Consider the following 25598-nt stretch of genomic DNA (forward strand, 5'->3'; position numbering starts at 1 on the left):
GTCACCGGGTTACTGACTCTCTGGCAGTCACAGACAATAGTGTAATTAAGTTCCCACTGACTGCTGAATAAACAAGCTTGCTTGACTAAAAAATGAATTGATGCCTAGCCGTGGTAATCTTTGAAATGTGGGAGAGTCTCCTACTATTTCATGTATGCCAACATAGTTACTGATTGTCTCCCCACCATCCCTTCCACCCCACCCTTTCTTTACCAGTACTGGCATCTCCTTACTTTACTTAAATATTTATGTAACTAAATACGTATAAATATGTCTATGTATTTATTTAATTTACTTACACATCCTAATATTCCCCTGTATATTCTTTTAATAACTAGTTTGCCTTATTTCAGAATGATGTACAGTCATGGCCTGTACATTTTCCTGCCAAAAAAAAGAATTTAAAAAAAAGACAAAGCTGTCATATCTGTGGTTCCTTATATATTTAGATTATATATAAACGCAAATTCATGCTACACGTCTTATAAAATTATATATATAATTATTCGCATTTGTGGTATTATAAAGCGGTTTTATAGTATTATAAATACTACTTCGTCTCTCACTTCTACTCTGAAATGGAGGCTTTTATTTGATAAGGTCACCGGAAGCTGCTTTTTTTTTTTTATCGCTGCCGCACGGTTTGACGTCATTTTGGAAGCCTGGCCCGGCTAGCTGTCATATGCGTAACAGGGAAGGGCATGACATGGAGCTAAATTTTCCCATCTGCAATTATATATGCGGCGTGGCTTGTTAAATCGATCTAAGGAATTGTCAGTTATATGTACCAAGTTAGAGGCCTTTTCGTTTCGACTTCTCGAAAAAGCAGTAGCTCGCTAACCCGATAGCTACCTTCGAACTTAAGGTAAAGATAACCACTTGCATACTGAAAGCATGGCGTTAATCCTGTTTACAAGATCGCGGGCACCTTTAATGAAAACGTCTCGATCCCTAAAGAATGAATTCAGGAAAGGCAAAGGTAAGGTTTCTGTGTTGGTTTGTTACTACCTAGCTTGATGTTTACTCTGCCAGTGTTGACCAAATAACGCTAACAACTAGCTTGTTGATATTAGCATCTAGAAGGGTCCTTTATATAGGTAGGTGGTCCTGGCCCCGGTTTCAGGAATAAACACCTGACTATTCATCGCACTCCGGGCGCTCATTCATTCTTTTAAGCTACCTATATGAAACGAGTCTGTAAGAATAAATTGGACCGAGAGTGTATCACTCCGATGGATGTATCGGAGTGATACACTCGAAGCGAAGCATAACCAAGGATTTAGGTTATCTGAGGACAACCTGGCAGGATTTTTCCTTTAACTTGGTTATCTGAAGGCAACCTGGTTATACACACACACGTTTGAGTAGATGCTCGTTGCTATGGTTCCCTTGTTCCCTTGTGGTTAGTCAGGACCTAGGAAGAACAAAAGTAGGATCTATGGATACATGAGGCTATATTTCTGTTGTGTGTTATGCTGATGTCACTTAGTTGATTCAGGTGTCTTGCTTTACTTTCACGATTGAGGGCAGTTTGTTTTAGCCTTGCTCAATATTTCCCAACTTTGAAGCCACAGAGTGATTTGGCAGATGAAAATACCAAATAGTCAGTCATAGTCACAGCTGATTATGAGTAAAATCAGCATTGACTGTTTTTCTGTGGTTGATTAATTTGAGGTGGGTAATATGACGACTGCATTTTCTGTTTGGGATAGATTTTGCTATAATCGATTATGTCATTCTAGCCCTCCTTTTTAAATATTTCTGAATATAAAATCCAAGGCATCGTGACTGTTTAGCTACAGTGGATTTTTTTTTACAGTATAGAGGACACTAGTGCCCCAATACTGCAATATGAAAAATGCAATGTCCCCTTAAAGTTGCAAGAAAAAAGACCGTGACCCCATCAGAATTACCAGGACTTTTGTGCTGATCAGTTATGCAATGTGGTCTGATGTTTCTCCAAGTGAAATGATACACAAACACAGTCTGGCAAACTAATAACACACACAGTTTAGCTTTCCCGTGTACTCCCCATGAATAAACACTCAAAGTGCAGACTGGTGAACACAAGTGAACTTTTGACCTTTTAGTAGTAGCAACAACCTTCCTGTAGTTGGTGTTTCAGTTCATCAGCGTTTCTGGGATTTCTTGATTCAGCTTTGAAATGTTGGCATTTGTTAATGTTTTGTCTGGTATTTCCAGGGAGTGTGGTCCCTGGTTTGTTGTACAATAACAATCAGGTCCTAAGGCATTTTTTTAAGCAAGTTTGCAAAGAGATGTCTGCAGAGAGCACGGTGGACCGTCTGCTGCTGCAGTTTTAATCTCACATCCTTAAATCGCAGATGTTTCTAGCATACTGGTTTACTTCCTTTTCCCAGCCTGTGCTCTGTGACGCTAAATGTATTCAATAAAGACATGAAAAGTGCACCAGTTAGTGTACTGAGACTTAGTCACATAGATGCTCCCAAAATAAGATACTTCATCTCACAAGTTTATAAAATAAATAAATTCAATGTAATGAAATCACTCTTATGACTAATATAATATTAAAGGAATCACAGCAGCTGGTATGTCTGTGTGCTTGTGGCTTGAACAGTTAATAGGTGTACCACAGCAGGCATTAGAGACGTTACAGGTTTATGCTACAGAATAAATATCTTGTCTGAAGTTAAGGTGATGTGTTTCCTCATTGCACTGAGCCTGGGGGTATAAATAGATGAGAGGGTCATAATGGGGATTTGCCTGCCTGCGGTGGACTGACTGAGACTGTGCTCTTGGCTTTAGGCCCAGATTATCAGACAAATTGCTTTCCATGAAGAAAGGTCAGTGCCTTTTATAACCCCACCTGAGACAACTAATATTCCTGTCATGTAATCATGTGTGAAAATGAGTACAGGAGTATCCCTGTAGTATGGTTGAATCTACTTATTAATAAGTAGAGTTCTGAAAATCTTTCAAGTTTAAGATCTGTAGTAATAGTGACCTGGAGCTGCAGATTGAGCTTTCTGTTGTGCTATGATGGCTGAGCATTGACCAGGCTGCCGTCTTTGTGACCGTCATAGACAAAGATAGTGAGGTACACGTGCATTGTTATTGATTTACACATTTGCACAATGCGAGTGTTCATTGTCTCTGCACAAGCAATCACTGTGATTGAATATTTACATTTTTGTGGGGACTGTATAATCAGAGGGTCGAGCATTTCAACTGTATGTTTCAAACCTCGGTTTTGTTTACAGACAGTCTGCTGTCGCTCTAAAGAACTACAGCAGACTCCTGTTTTCCATATGTGCATTAAGACTTAGTTTAAGATTCGTTTGAGCATGGATCTTTCAGTTCTTCACAGCAGTTGTTGGATTGGTTGTCTCAGCAACATGTACATAAAGTCAAACCTACTTGGGGGGGCGGGTGTATTCAGTGTAAACAAAATTAGATGGGGGACTTAAACAGTGTTGACTAACCATGGCTGTGGCCTTTTGGTGGGGGGAACCGGTTGGGATTGGTGCAATTTGTTTCTGTCTTGCTGTGCTTGTGTTGCTTCTAAAGCATCTCTGTAAAGTACTTATATGTGTGAAAAGCTTTGTGGTCTCCCATTTGTCATCACTCCAATCAGAGTTTCTGATCATGGTTTCCGGTATCGATATATTTGTTAATTCGCTAGTTATCCTTTGGCTTTGAAACTGAATGAGCCGGATCAATGTGGCCAGGATTAGCCTCTAAGCATCGGGTCCTTGGAATATAGAGGCGGTGATGTAAATCTTTTTATAGTTTCCCTGATTTTTCCTTTTTGGACGATCCTGTTGGTAAACCAGTCAACCAATCAGTTGGCCTCACATATTTGGATTCAACAAATCAATATTCAATATATTGTTATGTCCAGGTTATAGTTTATTGATTTGTTACTTTAGTGAAACATGTCCATGTCCTAACTTCACCATATTCTATTCATTTGAACTAACAGCCCAGGCTTAATGAAGATTTATTCCTACAGTTAATGCAGGAAAGCTTCTGTCAGCAGTTTTCTTACTTCTGCTTTAATAAGGATTGTACAGTGTGCAGCTATGCAACTGTCTGTAATCACATCACCACAAAAACAAAAATGAAAGGAAAAAGCAAATTATCTGAAAGTACACGATTTCATATCGACATCATAAGTATGAGAAACCTGGAATAGAAATTTCATACATTGATCACAACTCTGTGTCTTTTTATTTCTTTTGACTAATTTTTGGAAAATCAGTTTCATTGTATTTGCAGTGTTTGAATGTGAAACCAAAACCATAAAAACCCCCAGGGGGATTCGAACTGTGAGAAGGCAGCAGTGCTGTGTAGACTGGGGACATGCTGGAGAGTTGAGTTGTCCACTGTATTTCCAGGGTTTTCTCTCTGTGCTACTGTAGATGACTGCCAAGCCACAAAGGTGAAACTGTTCCAGTAAACTCTCTGTCCTGCTGGCTGCAGGCCACAGCCTCATGTTCAGCCTGGCCATGCTGGACTCACTCCAGCTGGCCATGTGAGAGCTAGAAAAGGGGCGTGGCCCAGGCCTCAGCTCTGGTGTGATTGGTTAGAAGTGTCTCACCACTCCACCTTCTAGCTGCATGCATATCACTGTAGTACTGTGAACCCTGCTGTGGGCCTCGCTGAGAGTATGAATAATTAGCCACCCAAGAAAGATCAGTGGAAAGATATTTACAGAAGACTGACCGACTTCAAGGCGGTTCTGTACAGACAAATACATAAGAGCAGAATATTTTAAAAAAACAAAACATGTGGCCATAGCAAGAACTAATTTTTTATGTATATACTAAAGCATCCCCCAAAATATTAAAAGGGCAACCTCAAGCAGAATGAACTTTTTAGGTATTCCTGAACAGGCGATTGCAAAGGACACAAAGTTTGATGATTGATGTTATTTCCTGACTAGTTTTAAGCACAGTGTGTTTTTGCTAGTATAGCATGATTATCAGTTCATTAAGAAAATCTGCATAAATGCGTTGGATTTACAGATAACTGCCGATGAGGAGGTGCTTCTTGGACGTTCATGAAACCAACATATAGTGTGTGTGTGTGTGTGTGTGTGTGTGTGTGTGTGTGTGTGTGTGTGTGTGTGTGTTTAGCTGAAGGCTTTTTTCCCCAAGGACACACCTGCTTTAATCTTATTCTTTTCTTTCTTACAGGGAAATTACAGGAGGGTTCCTATTTCAGCTGCACAGCCTTCACACTTTCCAGTCAAAAGTAAGACAAATTAACCAAATGATCCAAAATGTGTTGTATGATATGCTAATTAAGATCTATCAGCATTTTCAGGTGAAATTCTATTTTAATTTTGTAATTTTTTTTGTGCCTCCCTGTAAATAACACTCTGTTCCTTTTTTATAGGAAGTCATTCATTTCAAATGCTACTTTATATCAAGTCTTGGACAAAATATAAACTTTTGGTCCTGAAACTCTTTGCTCTGTTGTCTCCTCAGACCTGATGGGCTCCGACTTGGCAGCTTGGCTCAGGTCTCTTCGTTCGGTCCTTCCTTGCCCGTGTCAGATGAATTTGTGGGTCCCTGTCAGAGCTCTGACACACAGCGGCTCTACTGCACTTTTGCATTGGGGACTTCTGGATCACTGTACCCTGCGGTCGCACCGGGGCCCCAATGGACAATAGCACGACCGCGAGACATCCCTGGTGTCAGGTGGATACATACCACGAGGAGGAGATGGGACGACTCCAAGGTGGAGAAGTCGCTGCGTTCGTTAAAGGATAAGAAAAAGAAGCTGGAGGAAGGAGGGCCGGTGTACAGCCCGACACTGGACGCAGAGCCTGTCCGAAGGACGCTCCGACAGTGGGTTGTAGATGAAATCAAGCACTACTACCATGGCTTCAGGCTGCTTTGGATCGATACCACCATTGCTGGGCGGATGCTCTGGAGGGTGCTGAACGGACATCCCCTGTCTCGCCGTGAGAGGAGACAGGTGAGTGTTGCACAGTGTGGCTGCTAGACATTGTCATTTCTGTAGAAACTACATTGTGGATAGATACTGTTTTGAGTGCTGCCAGGCTTTGTCTGCTGCAGAGTCTGGTGCCGGTTGGGGTTTACATTTTTAAATTAGACATTTTTCTATGTGTCTGTCCTGAGTTACAGATCCTGATTTACTTTAATGGTAAGAAAGGGCAGCAAACATTTCATCTTTAATAGTTTTTCAGGAATTGATGTTCTTTTAAAACCTTGCAAAAGATTTCAGTGTGATCATTTGAAATAATCTGAAAGTGGGATCACAGACGTTTTATGTATTCATTTTTTTTCTTCAAACATTCACATAAAGCATGCAATTCTTTCACGGTCATGCAGAAATGTAAAAACCTGCTGATTTCTGCTGGAATGAGCAGATTTAATGCCTGGAATTTATGCCATTATGTCACAGATAGGAGAAGACATTACCAAATCTATAAAAGTGAAGTGAAGGTTACATTTGTACTACACAGTCATACCAGAATCCAAGTGCAGGCTATACTTTGTTTCAGTTAGTGAACAAAAATGTAGGTGAAAGGAAGGGTTTTCCCTGGTGATTGCTCTCGCTGGTAACACACACACACAGAGGTGTGTGTGTGTGGGCTGCTGCAGTTCAGTTTCCAGCCCCTGAGGGTAAATATTTAAGCCTAGGATCTTTTTAATTTATACCAAACTCAGAGTAGCACAAAAGTGTGTTTATTAAATGAAAAATTGTTTACAGAATCTACAAGATCCAGCATTTCCACATTGAACTATGCCTTCTTTCTGTAGCCCAGAGCAAAATTAATGCCAACCTCCAGTCAGCAAACAGTTTCCTTTTTTTTCACCTGGAACAAACTTTAGCTTGTCTTTAACACAATAATGTCAGTTTCAAGATTGTGAATTGAGCCCATGAACACAGCTAATGTAAGCTTATTTAGATAATGCTAAAAATAGGCTCATGTTTTAAAAGTTCCTCCTGCCATCTTTGGTTACCTCATGTTTAGGTGTATCAGTAGTAACTGAGCTATAGAGCTCAGGATCATTAACAGAAGAATATGAAGAAGCGTTCTAACGTTGCTCAGTAACAAGTAAATGAAAGTTTTTAGTGCTTCCAGCGAAAGGAAACAATTCTTTTTCTAGTCCGGCTCAGAGTTTCCACTGAGGATAACCGACGCGAGTTTAAGAGATCAGCGATGACTGAGCACCGATTCAAGCCTGAAAGCTCAGACATCTTGTTCTATACCGTTTTATCCATAGCCTCTCAATCCTAATGGGATCAATTATGGAAACGGGCCGCATGCTGTGTTTACTCATCAGGCGCCGGGCAGATTGTGCCTTTTCATTAAAGCTCTTCAGGAAGAAGCTTTACCCCACTTACCAGATTCATCCCATCTCTACACTCAGCCTACATCTCTCATTTTGTTGTGACTTTCACAACAAATCACTAACACAGCTGTTGTTGATAAATTCTGTGCAACAGGACATGGTATTAAAAATATGATAAATTCGATTATTTACACAGTTTCGTTTTAATACAGAATATATTCCAGTTATTAAAATGACTTCACGAGTATACTGCATGAGAACTGTAGGATTTGTGTGAAGTAATGCAAATATTTGTATATTTCTGATGAGACAAGCTGCTCAGAATCCATGGCAGCACGATTTGAGGTGTGGACCGAGGCCCGGTTCAGTAATCTGCCAAAGGTTCTGGCACAGACAGGTGTCATTTCAAGGAAGGTGGGCAGGTCAGCTCAGTTCACACTTATGTACTGTTCCAATCCAGCAGCACAGGATGGTGCAGATTTAGGTGACACAATTGGCGAGTTGCAAATGCTTCTTAGTGACTGATTTAGACTTCTGCAGGGAATCTTTGCAGAGCCTGGAACGTAGCCTACACAAGTGGCCGACGGCGACCCAGCTCTTTGTTGCGGTCAGGCAAACGTATTTTTTCAGGTTTTTCCACTCTGTGTATTCCCTCACGTTCAGTTCGACAGCTTTGGCTATGTTCCCCCAGGAATTTGCTGACATCCATGAGTTGTGGTGATGATTGTTATTCTCCCACTGATGAATTCAAAAATGGGAATCAAACGTAGGCCAATCACAATAGTTGTGGCCTGTGTTATGAGATGTGTTGATACAGTTCCAGGGAGGTGCACATCAGGTAACAGCAGAGGTTATGTGGCAGGGTATCAGAGGGGTTTGTGGTTACGACATACCTAGACATAGATTTAATACAAAGGTATTAACTGTGTGATGTAATGAGATCTTGTCTGGGAATCCTTCCATGTTCTTTATTTTAATATGTGGCCAAATTCACATTTCACCCACTGCTTTATGTCCAACTTAAAAGAAACCCTTAAACTGATATTTGGGAATCTGCCATTATACGTTTATTTTACTTTTAGTAAATTCCTCATTAAAAAAAATAAATGACCCATTTGCCGTGTTACACTTGATTGTAAATTCAGATGAAACTGTGACTCAGATTCATTATTATTTGATTATTCATCTTAAAGTGTGCTGGAGAAAGTTATGGACATGCAGAGATTTTATAGCCCTCGCTGCAGAGTCATTTTACGACATGTTTCTCAATATCCACTTGCACAGAAGTCCAGTAGGGTGTGTCATTCTGTGAAATGATGTGATGTAACCTGTCTTACAAAATTCTTAAGTGAAGACCAATCTTTTTTTTTTTCTTCGCTTCTTTAATATTCAAATTCAGAGATATGTATGCGTCATACACCATAACACTGAGCCCTACAGTATACACATTCATTAACTGACTTCATTGTGATTATGTTAAAGCAGCTGGGGATATAAAGCCTCAGTGGAATGCTAATGGTCACAGGTCAGTGCAGAGGATGACCGCAGCTTCCCCCCATTAAGCCCACACTATGACCCCATCTGCACCTTTTCAAATGCAGCAGGCTCCCTCGGAGTCCCAAACCCGTCTACATGCCATTCATCTAACCTGGACTGGCTTTGCCTCCTTAATCTCCTCCTTTCATATTCCCTTACAATACTCAGGCCTCCCGTTTAAGGCTCCCTCCATTTGAACGTGTCTCGCCCCCTCCTCCCTTCTTTGATGTGGAACTCTGGGAGATGATATACATGTCAATGGGCCTGCGGACAAAGGCCTTTTCACTCGGGCTGGCCTAAATCCTTCACCCTACTGGCCCACTGACATGCAGGTGGGATGAGCGGAGAAAGGAGGACTCGTGTTTTTGGCCTTTTCCCCTCTGGGCTGTTTCTGTAGATGGCTCGCTGGAATTGTGTCCCGGATGGTCAGCGAGCCACGTTTGGACAGCCGTACAATGAAGTCGACCAGTGTTGGCCCGGTGCTTCTGTGCTCTCGGGATTGTTCGTGTGTGCGCTGAACAAATGTGCTTCCTGTTGGATCAAATGGACAGTTTTTGAGCCTTGTGAGGCCAAATGTTCGCTTTGCTCTATGGCTCCATGCAAATACTGTCTGAGTGAGTTCAGTGGACGGGGGATGTATAGAGGTGGGCTTGGAAGTGCTGACTTTTGAAACTTATTAGAGGGGCGATTGTAAGGAGAGACAACAAAAGATGAGATCAACATTTTCACACAGTTTGTGCATTGCTGCTGCCCTCTGCTGGTGGCAGATATGAACTACAATGGTGGGAATGAATGGCACTTTTTTCCCTGTCGCCTCCATGTTTTTTTTAAAAAAAGAAAAATCTTTATATAAAATATAACATATATATAAAATATAAGAACACTTTAAAAATCATGCATGCATTATTGCAGCAACACAAAATGATACTGTGGGCTCCCACGTGCTTGGATCCTAATGAGATGACGGCTCTTGTTTGAAAATCCAAACAGGAGCGCTGACATAGATGCTCATAGTCTCACTTAAAGATTCCATCAGTTTACACAGATCTGTCCCATTCGCTGATATTATTTCCTTTTTTTAATTTCCTTTCAGTTTCTCAGAACATGTGCTGATGTCTTCAGACTTCTTCCCTTCCTGGTGTTTATCATCGTTCCCTTCATGGAGTTCCTGCTTCCTGTAGCTCTGAAACTCTTCCCCAACATGCTGCCGTCCACCTTTGAGACACAGTCAAAGAAGGTAAGCAGAAATGGGTGGTTGATTATTTATTTATTGCATTTATTTTTAGCTCCATGATGCAGAGTTTGCTTAATATTGTGGTTGGAATGTTGTTATATGTATGTCATATGTAGTTGTATTATTCAGGAATATTATACATGTACTTAAGCTGTTATTTAGACGGTTATAACCTGTTACTGTAATCATAATCACTGGTAAGAATCACAGTGTCTAAGTTATGAGACAGTTTTCCCCCCAATAAATCATTAGTTGACAGTTAACACCTGGGTGGATGTGAGCTAAATTTGAATGGATTGTTAACGTGACTTCACTCTACAGCTCTACAAAGTTTTATCACAATCCATTCAAAACTTTTCAAGGTTGTTCAGAGACAGTAAAACCCACACAAGCAAAAACATGACCTCCTTGGTGGAGGTACCCTGTGTTCTGTCCTGTGTGATAAAGAAAAACCCCTCCCTTCACATTTTCCAGAGACATCTATTGGGCCAGATTGGCGTCTTTGGCGGGCCGATTACATTTGACACCCTTGCTCTACGTCATTAGTTCAGCCAGTATAGACTGGCAGCTGTGACACTTGCGTCGAATAACAACCATCCTGTTCCCTTTGACACATTTTGTCTTTCATTCAAATTCTTCTTGCTAACCTGAGTGCTAGCTTAATGTGCTACCTGAACAAGCTAACACCTTGGTCACTGGCTCACATCTTCCTAACAGACTAGACTTTGCCATAGAGTTGATACAACACAAAGATTGGCTACTTACAGCTGTATCTATCCTTTAAATGCAGACTATCAGTTAGCGAGGCTAACTGAGCCATCTGAAACATCACCTTAGTGTCTGTCTTTTATTTTAGAAGCTGGTTCCAGTCATCAAAATTGTATTTGACAAAAAATGTTTGAAACAGTTTGTCTGCTGTGGATTCAACTAACCGTTCCAGCTTTGAATGGAAGCGGACTGTAGAAACTCAGACTGTGTTGGTCCTCATATGTCTCACCATCAGTGCTAACATCATTTGAATGGGATTTACTGTAGTGCTTTTAAGCACACTGAATTTGTATCCTGTTGCTTTTTAGGAGGAGAGGTTGAAAAAGGAGCTGAGGGTCAAACTGGAGATGGCCAAGTTCTTGCAGGACACGATTGAGGAGATCGCTCTGAGGAATAAGGCAGCAAAAGGCGACGTGACGGAGGAATTCTCCACCTTCTTCCAAAAGGTCGGCTTTCTAACACCGAGCAGTGTGAAATGAGGAGAATAAAAAGCTCATTGCTGCTCTCTGGTGGTGAAAACATTAATTTCTTTTTATTTAAAACAGAGTTGTGACCAGTTGATTACCATTAAGAGCGTTTATAGTGGGGAATTTAAGTATTTCTTCCATATTTCCTTGTTACTACATGCTTTCACTGACTATATTCAACTCTAAATTCATTTCATGGATTATTCTTTGCACGGGAGAACAGCAGTACATCTTGTAATGTTATCAGGTTTACATCAGCATGTAAACCTGGTCTCATTTAAACTTTTTACAAGCTCTGATCTTCTCATTACTATAGATCCGGGACTCTGGGGAGCGTCCCAGTAATGAGCAGATCATAAAGTTCTCCAAACTGTTTGAGGATGAGCTGACGCTGGACAACCTGACTCGACCTCAGCTTGTGGCGCTTTGTCGTCTCCTGGAACTCCAGTCAATTGGGACCAACAACTTCCTCCGCTTCCAGCTCATCATGAAGCTGAGGGCCATCCGCGCAGACGACAAGGTACGAATCTATGTGGTTAAAATGAAAAATAAACCTGTTGTTTTATGTCTGAGCACACGACAGCACCTGGGTGAAAGCAGCGACACTGGCCCCTGACTCTGTGTGACCTCTGCTCTGTGTTTATCAGCTGATAGCAGAGGAGGGGGTGGAAAGCCTGAATGTGAACGAAGTGCAGGCAGCGTGTCGCGTCAGAGGGATGAGATCTCTGGGAGTCACAGAAGAACGACTAAGAGAACAACTCGGCCAGGTAACGACAACAGCAGACAGATGGGGGCATTTTTTATTATTCACTGTAAAAATAAAGTAGAGGCTTGACCGTCTGGAGACTTCAGGGGTGAAACTCTCAAGATGTGTGTTTGACTGCATATTTGTAACAACCTCTGTAATGTTGTGTTTGACTCTTGTAGTGGTTGGAGCTGCATCTCAACCAGCAGATCCCCACCTCTCTGCTGCTTTTGTCTCGAGCCATGTACCTCCCAGATACCCTGTCTCCTGCAGACCAGCTGAAAACCACGCTGCAAACACTTCCTGAAATGGTGGTATGTAAACAGTACAGAGCTGGGATATAAAGTTGCAGGCAGTACTTTAAAGCTTGACACGCTGCCTCGGTCAATATTGGAATACAGGCGAATATCCTACCCTCTGCTTGCTTTTCCAGACCAAAGAGGCCCAGTTAATGGCGGCGGAGTTGGAGCTCTCCAAAGTGGATAACAAGACCAAACTGGAGACCATGCTGCAGGAGGAGGCAGCCATACGGCAGGACAACAAGGACCGAGAGATGGAGAGGCTGGCTGACGCTGCAGAGAAGGCTGCCAGGGTACTGACTCTGTATGATGTCTGTTCAGTGATTAGGCCAGGTGCTATTTAAGTCGTTGATACCAGTGCCAACAAACTGACAGACTTTATGAGCCAGTTTAAGATAAAGTTATTACCAGAAGACCTTAAAAGAGTGACCAAGCCTTAGAGGCCATGCTTTTGCTACACAGTTGTAAGTGTTCAGGTAGAATGATGTGCTCTTTGTTTTTCATTGAAGCTTCAGCTTAGAGAAATCAAAAGCTTTCTGTATTATTCCACATGATTGCATTAATGCTAAATCTGCAAGTTTCTCACAAGAAAAACTTTCTTTTCTTGCAGTCCCATTTGTCAGTTTGTAACTACTGCAACAAGGACACATTTCCCTTAAAGTTGAAGGCTTCCTGCAGTCATTTGTAGTGTTGTTTCTGTAATTGTTACTATAGCGTTTGAATCATGCTCTGTTTTCCGCAGGAGGGCGAACCCGAGCTTCAAGCAGAGAGGATGAAGCGCAGTGAGGCAGAGCCAGCTTCATCTAAAGCTGAAAAGGCAGCTGATTCAGAGACACTGAAGGACACCGCGCCCATTATAGAGGGACTCAAGGTAAAGTTAGTAATAGATGATAACATTCATTGTATTTATTCTGTTACTTATTTCATATTTTTGTGCATTTATATAATATTTGACTTAAAGTCAGAATTCTAATAAAGCTTTTCAGTTTAACCCTCTAAACCTGCCTCATGTGCTGCACACATCCAGTTTTCTACTACATGTAATGTCATGTTGTATTATTTCCTTTACCTGGAGCTTTAATTTCAGACAACAGATTGTATCATATCCTGATGTCTTTTTATTCTTCACTCACTTGTTGCTGCCTTTCATTCTGTACCATGCAGTTTGAACAGTGGCAGAGGTTTCTGTGTTTCCAGGTTGGCTTTATTAACACCTCCTCCCAAATGATCCCTGATACCTGTTCTATCCCTGAACCTATGGTGTCTGGTCTTCCTCTGAGCAGATCCAGATGTGGGTTAAACAGCACTAGCATGTTTTTTTCCCCAAGACTGAGAACATAATCAGAGTTAGAGGAAGTACCCTCCAAATGCATGACGACATTGATGCTGACATAAATCAGTCAATGCTTAGTGCTTGGAGATGAGAGCAACGACAATGTAGCGAGGGCACGTTCAGCTTTGGGATGAAAATCGTACAGATTCCAGTTTCAGACCTGTTATAAAGACTCGGAGGAAGTTGTATTTTCTGAATGTAAAAATTCAAAAATTTTTCTTTTCCTATTAAAAAAAAATTTTAAAGCAGGAAATACAAACGTCCATATATTTAGGCCAAATTGTGCTAATAACCTGTGGTGAGTGTTTCTCAGCACTTTCTAACCTATAAAAATTCCCACTCATTACTTTTATTTTTGAAACTTTCTTAAGGAGATGCTGTTTGGCCCACGTCTATGCGGACCTCCCCTCGTCAGTCCTTCAAGCTGTGTAACCTTCCCATCCTTTACTAACAACCTTTGTAGTGCCACAGTTGTTGTTTTTTTATGTGGAGCATCCCACTATGCCTGCCAGCTTCCCTATTTTACCACTTATATTTAGTTGTTTTAGGGTTTGTTTTGTATCAAATCCACATGTTATACCTGCTAAGTGAAGTGTTTGACCTGGTTTGTGTAGTGGTATACACCCATCTTGCTCCCATCTACCACGTGGCTGTGGTAATAATTCACAATCTAAAAAAGTAACTTTTTTGTGAACTTCAAATTAGGTTGTCTTGATTTAAAATAGCATATGTTTATATTTTCTTCTTTTTTTTATAACTTCCAGGCTGAGGAGATCACCAAGGAAGAGATTGACCTGTTGAGTGATGCCTGCTCAAAGCTGAAGGAGCAGAAGAAACTGCTGACTCTGGAGAAAGAGGAGCTGGAAGAGCTGAAGGATGATGTCCAGGAGTACAATGAGGTTGCCTTATTTTGGCTTCAATGGACAAATCTAATGATTTATTGCCAAGCAGGCCTAATTTTTTTAAGCAGTTTTACCTCAAAATAGAGTATTAATTTGTAGTGCTCCATCTTCTTTGACTTTTCATGAGTTGTTTTATGTGGTTGTGTGCAAAATTTGCATCTATGCACTGTTTTCCAGGATCTGGAGGAGATAAAAAAAGAGCTCTCCAAGACTGGTCAGGAGAAGGCCATAGAGGAGTCAAAGGCCAGCCAGCGGCTTTCTAAGAGGGTGAACCGAATGATCGGTCGCATTGACAAGATCATCCTGGAGCTGGAGAAGGACAAGGTCATCCTGGATGGACAGATGGACAGTGGATCCACCCCACCTGTTGGGTAAGAAAACAGCAGCCATAACAGCCTCAGTGAGAGAAGCTGCCGTATAGCATTAGACAGAATTGGATCTGTCACGTATAACTGCTTTAACTGGGGGACTCTTTGATTTCAGGGAACTTGGCGTCATGATAGTTTTGCCCTGCAGATGAATAATTCAACATCTAAGAAATTTCTTTACTTGCTTTGTTACTAAGCACCCATTTTGAATTCTGGCTTAATGCCGATGTTCAAAATAACAATTTTACTGATGACTAATACTTATATTTTTTCAGTTTATTTATTTTGTTTCTATAATTATTTTTCGTTTTGGTGTTTTATTGTGCAGAACGCTCCCTCAGTCTTGTCCCCAGACGCCTCTACATGCTTTTAAATGGTGATCTTGATCCACAGTGTCTATTTTTTATTTATTTTTGTTAACAGTAAGCCCACTGTAAAAATCCAAAATTTCTATAGTACATAGTGAAAAATGGTAACTTTGTGTCATTTCATGTTCATCAATCTCTGATTTACTGTAGTTTAGTAGTGCAGTATGAATGGCAGGGGGCGTGGTCTTTATTAGTAGAAAATGCCACAAAACTTGTGAAACTACAGTTAGACGTCCAAAATTGACCCCTCCCTTCACATTTTCCAGAGACATCTATTGGGCCAGATTGGCGTCTTTGGCGCCGATTACATTTGACACCCTTGCTCTACGTCATTAGTTCAGCCAGTATAGACTGGCAGCTGTGACACTTGCGTCGAATAACAACCATCCTGTTCCCTTTGACACATTTTGTCTTTCATTCAAATTCTTCTTGCTAACCTGAGTGCTAGCTTAATGTGCTACCTGAACAAGCTAACACCTTGGTCACTGGCTCACATCTTCCTAACAGACTAGACTTTGCCATAGAGTTAGGCTTTAGAGCATGTTAGCTGCCAATAGGTAGCTGGCTAAGCTAACTGCATTAATGCCACATGGCTCAGTAGCATAAGCGCTAACCACTACACTAGCCAGATCACTCTAGCTCTCACCACAGCTGCCTGACCCAGTTTATCTATTGTAGGTTGCTCAGGTAGGCTGAATGAATGAGAAATGATTTTATTTATTTTTAAAAGAGAAGAGGGCTGCCCCTGCTGGAGTGTTGATATAGAAGCTTCTAAGGACAATGCTGACCGAGCGTTCCCCACAGTGAGACGCCTCATTCGTATTAACAGCCAACAGGGCTTATGAAATGAATAACTTCAAGTTATTTATTCCCACTTGTGGTGTGGTTAAACAGATAAATAATAGTAAAATATTATTTTACTATTCTATAGAAAGACTATAAGTCTTTCAGCTCTCTATCACTCTTTGAATATTTTATATTCAGAGCAAACAAAAGGTGTTGATACAACACAAAGATTGGCTACTTACACCTGTATCTATCCTTTAAATGCAGACTATCAGTTAGCGAGGCTAACTGAGCCATCTGAAACATCACCTTAGTGTCTCTGTGTTAAGCTGAAGTGAGGGAATGATCAGCTGACAGTAAAGCTTTCAATAAAGACTGGAGGCAGGAAGCAGCACCCAGCTTTTCTCTGCTCAAAATTCAAAGTCATGCCTGCCAAAAATGATCAGTTTTTGTCACAAAAATAAAGGAAATGATCGATGTGCTCCAACTGCTGTTGAACTAGACCGCTCTGATGGCTTTGCAGCTGTGTGTGTGTGTTTGTCTGTAAAGGCCATGAAGCTTTTGAAAGTGAAGGATCCACAAGCAACCTTTTAATGAAGAGCGCTGTTCGTGTCTGCTCACCTTAAAACTATCTCTTGCCTGAGTACGAGCCGTCATTAACAACCCGGCTCATGACTGCATAGACATACTCACTGTTAGCACTGATGGGATGGAGTACAGCTTTTCTGGTTTACATCTCCTGTTTGTAAAAGTTAAACAAGTTGATTTTAGTAGAATCTGCATCAGTTACATCAAGCTAATCAAATTAAGCTGCACAGTCTGACCTTTAGTACTTTGATCTTCTTCAGGTTACATTTCCTTGATTTTTTTAAAGCAACACTTGTAACATGTTTATACTTTGTATCAGCAGGTAAACACAATGACAACAGCATGAAAACATCAAAATGTTGCTTATGGATCATTGACCCAAACTCTTCATGACATCAGTGTATCTAACATAGCTTGTCTTTGTTATTGATAACTTCATCATCTTCATCGTCATCATCACCATCTTCATCATCATCATCATCATTAGTGTCACTGTAAAATGGTGGTGGAGATAACAAAGGGAACAAAAGGTTTTCCCCCCTCAAAAGTGAATAATACCTTTTTAATGTCGTTTTCGGTCGTTTTGACTAAATTGAGTCCCTAATTCATTTGAAATTTTACAGATTATTCTTTGCTAAATATAGTGATGCCAAGAGGTAAGCAAAACTGGGGTAAACCGCCATTTGCTTGCTTGTAACATGCTAGCATGGTTTTTGGTGTCAGATGCTGAAACGGTGCAATAAAGGATCAAACACTGCTCTCATCTTACTCTCAGCTTCCATTTCTGCTCGCTACATGTGGTTGCTGTGTTTCAGACGTGCTAAATGTTGTTTTTTTGTTTTCTTTTTTAACCTATTTAATGAATTAAATCACATTTAATTAAAAATAAAATGATTGGAAATGTTTGTTTGTTCAGACTGTATGAAAGTCTATGAAATCTTAAAAAAAGGATGTTTTGGACATTATTTGGCATGTAAGCTTCTGTTTCTATCTTAGGGCAGCTTTAAAGAAATTGTATACCAGATTAAAGAAATTAGTTTAAAACAAATATGCTGCATTCAGCATGAATAAATGCGTTTAACTAAATCAAATTCAATTCATTCTGCCGTTACGACAAATTGCCGTCAAATTTTTTTGATTGGTGTGGTTCTTTTGCTCATTTTTTTTGGGAACCTTGAATGCAGCATGTTGACCCTAGACTTCTCCACCACATTTTACGTCCCGTCAAACCTGGTAACCGTTTCCTGTATACAGTCTGTTCTATACCTTTAGGGAGAACCTGGTCAGCATCGACGAGCTCATCAACGTCATGCGGCAGATCCAGAACATTCCCGAGCACAAGCTGCAGAGCATCGCCGAGGCCCTCGACGACAACAAGGACGGGAAGATTGACATCGACGACGTCATCAAAGTGAGTTGATCTGCTATGAGGAACATCGTTAGCGATGGGAAATGATAAGAATTTAGCAATTTCGATTTCATTATCAATATCACTCATCGATTCTCACTGGCTTCACTTGAGAGGCCACGCCACCTCCAAGCAGCATATCAATGATATTACATACATGCAAAATGCTGAGTGCTCCAATGTTTGTGCATGTTGGAAGTATGTCCCGTCTTTGTTGTGATCAGTGTTGGGGTCATTACTCAAAAAGTAATTATTGCACTATTACACAGAACACTTTTCTTTAAAGTAATGCAGTACGATACTGAATTACACCCGGGTTAAAGACACTTGTTACGTTCACGTCATGTTACTCTGTAAAATGATCTGAAACTGTCTCATAATTACTATTTAAAAATATAAACCTGCAGGCTAGAGTTACAGATCCTAGTGAGGACACATGTGCTTTTTCTCTTAGTGTTTGGGTATGAACACAAAGCCAACAACACAAATAAAAGATTAAAACCAACACAGAGACTTTAAAGCGATCGTCACGGTGATTCTACTGTAGAGACATGAACAGGCAGAAACGGAGGCTGCAGCCTGACTGCTCATCAGTTTGTTACCTGTTAAAGTTCAGCACCTGCTGATTTCACAGCAAATGACGGCTCACTTTATCACGGCGCTGGGCTGTCCAACACTTTCTAATCATACAGGAGCAGTTTGTTGACCAACTGCATTTATCAGCATTATGTAGCTCCATGTAAGAAGCTAAATTGCTAAGAGATTATTGAATTAGCATTTTGGATCCATGGCCAGGTAACTCCCTGATCAGTCCTTAAGCACAGGTGTGATCGACTTTGATCGCTGGTAAGGCAGGAGGAAAATGGGTCACCGTCGATCAGAATTTGTCCTTGGAGCTGATATCCAGCATGCCACAAGGAATTGCAGTTTTTATAACCCCCCCCCAAAAAACAACAGATTAGTCTGATTCATAAATTATGCCAGCCTCTAGTGGCCATTTGAAGAACTGCACTCTTTGGTATCTATTGTTGGCCCCTGCAGTTTCTGTTTGGAGGGATTTTTTTTTTTTTTTTTTTAAATCACTGTGGTCATGCTGCCAACTTGACTGCCAAACACATATGTTTTATACACACACTTTTTACTTTTGCTTTTAAAAAACATACCACAGTGTTAATGTGTTTCGAGAGGTTTGATATGCTTTAAAATGAACAAACTCAGAGTCTTGCTAAGAGTCCAAACATTTCAAATGTATGGCCTGTTTCTGTTTAACCTAAAAAAAATCTCCAGCCCATTTCATCATACAAGCCTTTAAAAGATGTAATGGAAACTAATGGGAACCTATAAACTAGGACAGGATGGAGGCGTCCAAAATGGTTTCAACATACAAAAACATAGTGTCCTGTAATTTCTACATCCAAAATACTACCCTTTGTTTGAGTCTCACCAAAACATTCTGGTCTTTCCCATAAGTACAAAAGCGCTTTATAAGCATCATCAGGACTTGAGGGTATTGTTATATGTATGTATATCTTCCACATGTCTTCGATTTTCTTCTATTCTGTGGTTTTAAACAAAAAATGTTTGGTTTTTTTTCAGGTAGTGGAACTGATCGACAAGGAGGACATCGACATCTCCACCTCACAGGTGGCCGACATCATGGTGATGCTTCAGAAAGAGGAGAAGCTGATGGGGAAGGAAAAGGCCAAAGAGAAGGCAGAGAAGGAACAGGCAGCCACACTCAAAAGTTAACTCATTTTGCTTCAGAGACACGAGTGTTTGTAAAAAATGAGCACTGAGAAGTTTGTGACTGGTATCTGGTCATAGAGGACTCTGGACACCAGGTTGATCTGGAGAGGTTGAGAACTACAAGGTAACAGCTGCCTTCTTCTGAAAATGTCATTCTGCTGTAAATTGAGCTCCTAAAATTAAAAAAAAATCTTCAGAGAAGGCTTGTTGCCTTTTAAAATGTACAAATTCAACAAGAAACTAAATTTCTGTCATGTTAAAAAATTCTTGACTGGTCGTGTAAGATATATGTGGTAGTTTTACTTCAGTATTTATCAGTGACATGGAATTGAAAGCTAATCAGAAAAATGGTTTGGGAAATGTGTTATCAGACGTGTTATTTAAAGTTGTAGGTGAACCGTCTTGCCTTTCAGTTCGTTCATGTCATCATCTCGGAGAAATGAGCGATCATTTCCGAACTTTGCACAGTCAACATTGTCATTTCTGTCATTCCGCTCACTTTATTTCCTCTTATATTTTATTTATCCACCTCATACCTGTTTGTAAAGTTTTTTTTTTTAAAGTTGTACTTGGGCAGGTAGCTTATCACTGGCTATAACGGTGGCTGCAACCAAAGATGTTATTGGTATTGGAAACAGCATAAAAATACTCGAAACATGTTGAAATTACAGGTTTAAAACAATCCATTTTAAAAAGGGGCTACTAGCGAATATATGCTAAAAACAATTTAGGTTTTTCTTAGGTAGGACATCAAATTTTTTCCATGAAAACCAAAACTATAGTACTGCAATTTCTTTACATTTTGCACTCACGAATGGGGAAAAAGTACATTTAGTGCAGCTCTTCATAAATACTCCTCCTGTGTTCACTCGTAGCTCTTTATTTAATGCCAAAGTTGCACTGAGATGCATTATTAGCACATTCGAGGTACTCCTAAAGTCATTAGGCAAAACGGCAAAGATGCATTTAAACTGTGTAGGATCAGTGTAGGGACAGAAGCCACCAATGTGTCTGATGCTGCTGTGACTAGTCAGTCGGGCTGTCCCCGAATGTTCGTTCATTGGGTTCGTGTTCGCCCTTCAGTTTGGATATTGAGATGTTGTTGTAGCGTTTTAGCAGCTATGATGTTTTGCTCGTTCGCGCTGTCTCTCAGAGCAGCCTTCGCCATCCGTCGCTAAGGCTCTAAATGTTCCTTGTTGATTTTTACCGAAGCACGCAAACCCAACAAACGATACTGGGGACGGCAAAGTTTAGGCAAAGTAAGAGATTCATTTTGCAGTAATTAGTCTGGAAATCGTCCGTTCAGGCGATAGATGAGTTCATGAGTTGTGTCGTAGTTGTCGTTGTTTAAATGCAAAGTGGCCTTCCTATCACACAAATTTTATGGTTCTTATAACTGCATATTTATTTCTGAGGATTTTTAAGAATTTAACGGAGTTTTGACGTTTCCGATTTGCATAATAATTCAAGGTGAATTCTTGTTTGGATGAATTTGAAAATTGAGTCCTGTCTTTTTTTTAAATTATATATAGTTTTTTTTTTTTTTTCCTTGCACTGTAGCCATGAATGTACGTAGTATGTAAACAAGGATTCCTCAGGGCTGTGTAACGATTTTAGATGATTAAATATATCCTGCTACCTATCCACATATCCCATTCTGTGTTCACACTGCATCAGCTTGGCAATGAAACTTTAAACCATACTAACTGCATATTTTGATCAGGGGTGCAGCTAATTATTATTTTGCTCATTGGTGCTTCCTAAAAACTGAAAATAGTGTGAGGAAAATGCCCCCTAGAAGACTCCAACCTCATGTTTCCAGTTCGCTAATCCCTGTAATAAATGAATGGAAAAAAAAAATGTATAATAATGACATTTTCTTCCCTAACCATTAATGGTGCTGACAGTATTCGATAAACATTTTTTTCTGTCTAATTATCATAATTATGGAGCATTTTGAAGACATGTTGACATTTCTGACATTTAAATGATGTGAAATGTAATCTTAATGAACTTATTCATGGGGGAAAAGGGATAAAATAGAAGAATTGCAGACAGATTTATCTAATAACCTCAGATAAAAACTCTTGGTAGTGATGAAATCCAAAAATCTGATTGCTTCTTTGAGCGCTGGTGAATTTCTCACCTAACTGGATTCCTGTCCAGCCACACGCCGGTGCCGTGTGAACCCACCGTAACGCCTCCAGCCGCCTCTGTCTGATGAGCTGACCTAGTTTACGGTCTTTGCCACCGCTCTGGTGTTCCTCCTGCATAACCAGAGAAGAACTCGGGTGTAAACGAGGGTGACGGAGTGGTACTTAAGATAATGCTGAGTGGACAACGCTTCATTTAATCCATTCCCAGAATCCGCCGTCCTACACGTGGAAGTTTAAGAGCTTGTTCATCTTCCATCGGGCATCGTCCCAGCTCGCATCCAGTGCTGCCTGGCGGAGCAAAGGCTCTGCTTCGCCTGGGACCAGTCAGACTGATGGGTGCGAGGTAAACACTCGCCCCATACATGGGCCAAAGCCAGCTCTGCTGGAGGGTTGTGTTTAGGTTAGAGACGCTCCGGCGGGACATGGCACGCCGCGCGCTGCATAAATCAGCAGCCAGTGTAAACACTTTAAAAGAACGTTGTGACAACGTCTCGTCTACACTCGGCAGGAGAGCGTGGTGTTTGTGTCACCCCTCCCGCCTGACAAGGTTGAACTCTGAGGAGCACTTTGTATATCAGCACGACTGGCCCTGTTTGTAGGGACAGAGGGTCAAAGGTCAGAGCAGGGGAAAGAGACGAATACCAGAGTGTAAGACTGCTGGAGATCAATACACAGGTTTCCTGTGCAGGTCCAGAAAGGGTTGAAATCGACAGGGACTTTTTATGCGTTGCAGTCATTGCTGAAATGCAGATGTCAGTATTGATGTCAGTTATGTACAGTTGCACAGAGAGCTCCTGAGAGCTTATTTTTACCTTTAACGTGATTTTTGCCATGTTTTACTAAATGCACAGAGCTTCAGTTTAGCCAAAGAGACCCGACTAGTCAACAAGCAGATAATCAGCCACTTTTTCCCTTTTGTTCTGCAAACAGCTAAAAACGAACTGGTTCCACCTTCACCAGTGGGAAGATTTGATGATATTCTTTATACTTAATTGGAGCAAACTGGATATCTACCAGTCTAGCCAACTCTAAAATTCCAAGATGACGGAAAAGGGGGAAAAAAATCAGTTTTTTTTTTTTTAAACTTCCAAAACATCTCAAAACCTACATATTACCACAAAATGATTACAATATAAATTCCCTCAAACTAACACTTCCCTAACTGATTGTATGTCCTTGTCTGTGGCTGCTGTGCTCTTTAAACTGCAGTCTTGGAGAAAGAAGGGAGAGAAATGTAGAGATACAGTTGGCAGCGAAAGCAGTTTGACTCGAGGCTTGTGTCAGCAAATTTCCATTGCCAACCAGGCCGAGGCTCATTTCTTGCCTTTTATTCCTTCATTTAGTTCCCTCATGATATTTTAGAAGAAAGTGACTCAGGAGAAATAAAAAGGTGAGCTGATTTTTAGCACACTGTCACTAACTTTGACTGTTCTCTGCACAGTATTGCCACAGTGTAAATGCACTATTCTTTTTTTTAAGCAGTTGGTATGTGTTGACTGGCCGTCTCTGTGTGAATGTCTACAATACAAACCGTCCTCTCAGACTCCCGCTCAGTTGTGGGTGTTGGGTTTAGAAGAACAAACGCTTAAAGGATTATTTTTTTGTTTTCCCCCATTTTGAGGTGAAACAAGTGGCTTCAGTTTGTTAGCAGTACGCTGTAAATCTTTGTAATTTAAAGTCATCCACGCTGATGAACTATGGACTGATTTCAAAAACTCACGGGTGATGGGAAGCTGACCTTAAAACTTAACGACTGAACGCTTGCTCTTTAGCCTCAGCTGATTCCACCAGTTTAGTTTTTCTTGTCAATTTCTGACAAAAATCAACATATTTTGTGCTGGGGGGGTGGCGGGGGGCTTCTTGTGCCCTGGTCCTGTGTGCTATCAGGTAGAGTAGCTAAAAAGCATTGCGGATTTGGCTTCTTTTGATGATATAATCGTATTATTCTTCCTGTTTGGGGTTTGATGAGCTTGTAGTAAGCCCCCCACTTTTTTTTGCGCCAGTCTTTTTTTTTATTATTAGCGATATGCAGCTTTTTGTAAAATATAATCGAGTTTTCTCTTGTGCTGGATGTAAGAGTACAGTCTGTTTAAAGAGGAAAAAGGCAGCTGAAATGGGTAAAGCAGTGGGGATGTGCTCTGTCTGTAGTTTCATTTGAAAAGTAGAAAACATGATTTCACTATATTTTAAATCATAGTGCAGCCAACACCATTAACCCTGTAAAGACTGAACCTTGAAGTAGTTGCCAGAAAATTCAAATTTTTTGAAACTGGAGTGTTTATGAAACTTCTGATATAAGGGTTAGGGTTATAATAAATCTAAACTTGCATATGAGCTTTAATTTGTATCAATCATGAATTTATTTAAGTTTTTTGGATGGAAAACAATCACACTGATGATGTCGATGTCTCGAAAACTATGAAGGGTTACAAATTGTTCTAAAGCTGTGTTCAAGAAGAAGCCAAAGTGCCTCCCCTTTTAAGATCAAACTTTATTGATAATTTATTGATATTGATATTCCTTTGGGATCGTTTGTGTCCGAAACTGCAATCTTTCAGCTCAGACTCTAATTGAAGATGCCAAGGCAAATTCACAGCTTTGTCGCCTCCATAATGCACTTTGGCTTCTTTCTGAACACACAGACACAAAAAACCCGGACCAAAATTAATCTTCGATGTGTTTTAAAGCATCAGACAGGCCACAGTCAGCTTACACCATATTAAACCTCAGAGAGGGGAAAAAAAACAAAACCCAAAGAACTTTATGAAATCAAGTTGTAAAAAAGAAAACCAAATAAAAAAGACAGAAATCAGAGAAAATCTCAGTTTGAAAGACGATGCTACAGTTGCAGTAAAATTGCAGTGTAAAATCTTACCTGGTGACACGATGTTTTTGACATGTTAAAAATAATCCACGTATAGCTTACTGCATTTTGCTTGAAAAAATTCTGTTATTTATTTATTGAATCAAAGTTTCCTTTTTTTCACGACTGGGTATTTGATTTTAGTTGAACTTGAATTTCAAATGTATGACAACACTTTTTAACTGAGATCTTGTGTTTATGTAAAGAAAGCATTATTTGCAGAATGAGTCACAAGTTTTGAATAAATTATGATTTCTCACTTTTGTTTGATTTTGTTGATTTCTTTATTGTTTCGTTTTACATCTCATTATCTTTTCTAAGTCATCCACACCAACATTTTAGCCATTGTGTGTCATCTGTAAAGCTCAGTGAAGCCAGTTGTTGTTATTTCTCACCCCAAACCACCGTCTTATATACATTTATTTTAAAAGGATTTTAGACTGAGCCACATAATAATAATAATAATAATAATAATAATAATAATAATAATAATAATGCATTGGATTTTTATAGCGCTTTTCAAGGCACCCAAAGCGCTTTACAATGACATTATTCATTCACGCTCACATTCACACACTGGTGGAGGCAAGCTACGGTTGTAGCCACAGCTGCCCTGGGGCAGACTGACAGAAGCGAAGCTGCCATATCGCGCCATCGGCCCCTCTGGCCAACACCAGTAGGCGGTAGGGTAAAGTGTCTTGCCCAAGGACACAACGACCAG

The 25598-nt window shown here is 40.4% G+C and overlaps 1 protein-coding gene across 2 annotated transcripts; it reads left to right on the top strand.

Annotated features, from left to right (window-relative positions):
- Positions 1 to 625: 625 nt before the first annotated feature.
- On the top strand, positions 626 to 25026 carry letm1 (leucine zipper-EF-hand containing transmembrane protein 1). 2 transcript variants are annotated; one of them, XM_013272920.3, is made up of 14 exons: positions 626 to 979; positions 5178 to 5235; positions 5472 to 5964; positions 9940 to 10083; positions 11157 to 11294; positions 11632 to 11835; positions 11963 to 12082; positions 12243 to 12374; positions 12494 to 12652; positions 13102 to 13230; positions 14457 to 14591; positions 14772 to 14965; positions 17959 to 18115; positions 19709 to 25026. In XM_013272920.3, the coding sequence occupies exons 1-14, from the start codon at positions 895 to 897 to the stop codon at positions 19859 to 19861; spliced, it is 2301 nt and encodes a 766-aa protein (XP_013128374.1). In that variant the 5' UTR covers positions 626 to 894; the 3' UTR covers positions 19862 to 25026. The 2 variants fall into 2 exon arrangements, with proteins under 2 accessions (XP_013128374.1, XP_013128375.1); XM_013272921.3 differs by having other exon boundaries at positions 17977 to 18115.
- The last annotated feature ends 572 nt before the right edge of the window (positions 25027 to 25598 follow it).

This window comes from Oreochromis niloticus, linkage group LG19 (assembly GCF_001858045.2).
Source record: "Oreochromis niloticus isolate F11D_XX linkage group LG19, O_niloticus_UMD_NMBU, whole genome shotgun sequence".
In the NCBI taxonomy this organism is placed as follows: domain Eukaryota; kingdom Metazoa; phylum Chordata; class Actinopteri; order Cichliformes; family Cichlidae; genus Oreochromis; species Oreochromis niloticus.

Coding starts and splice junctions, on each gene's coding strand:
- letm1 (XM_013272920.3), top strand. CDS start 895: ATGGCGTTAATCCTGTTTACAAGATCGCGGGCACCTTTAATGAAAACG. Junction 11,295..11,631: donor TCTCCACCTTCTTCCAAAAG/GTCGGCTTTCTA, acceptor TCATTACTATAG/ATCCGGGACTCTGGGGAGCG. Junction 12,653..13,101: donor CTGCAGAGAAGGCTGCCAGG/GTACTGACTCTG, acceptor TGTTTTCCGCAG/GAGGGCGAACCCGAGCTTCA.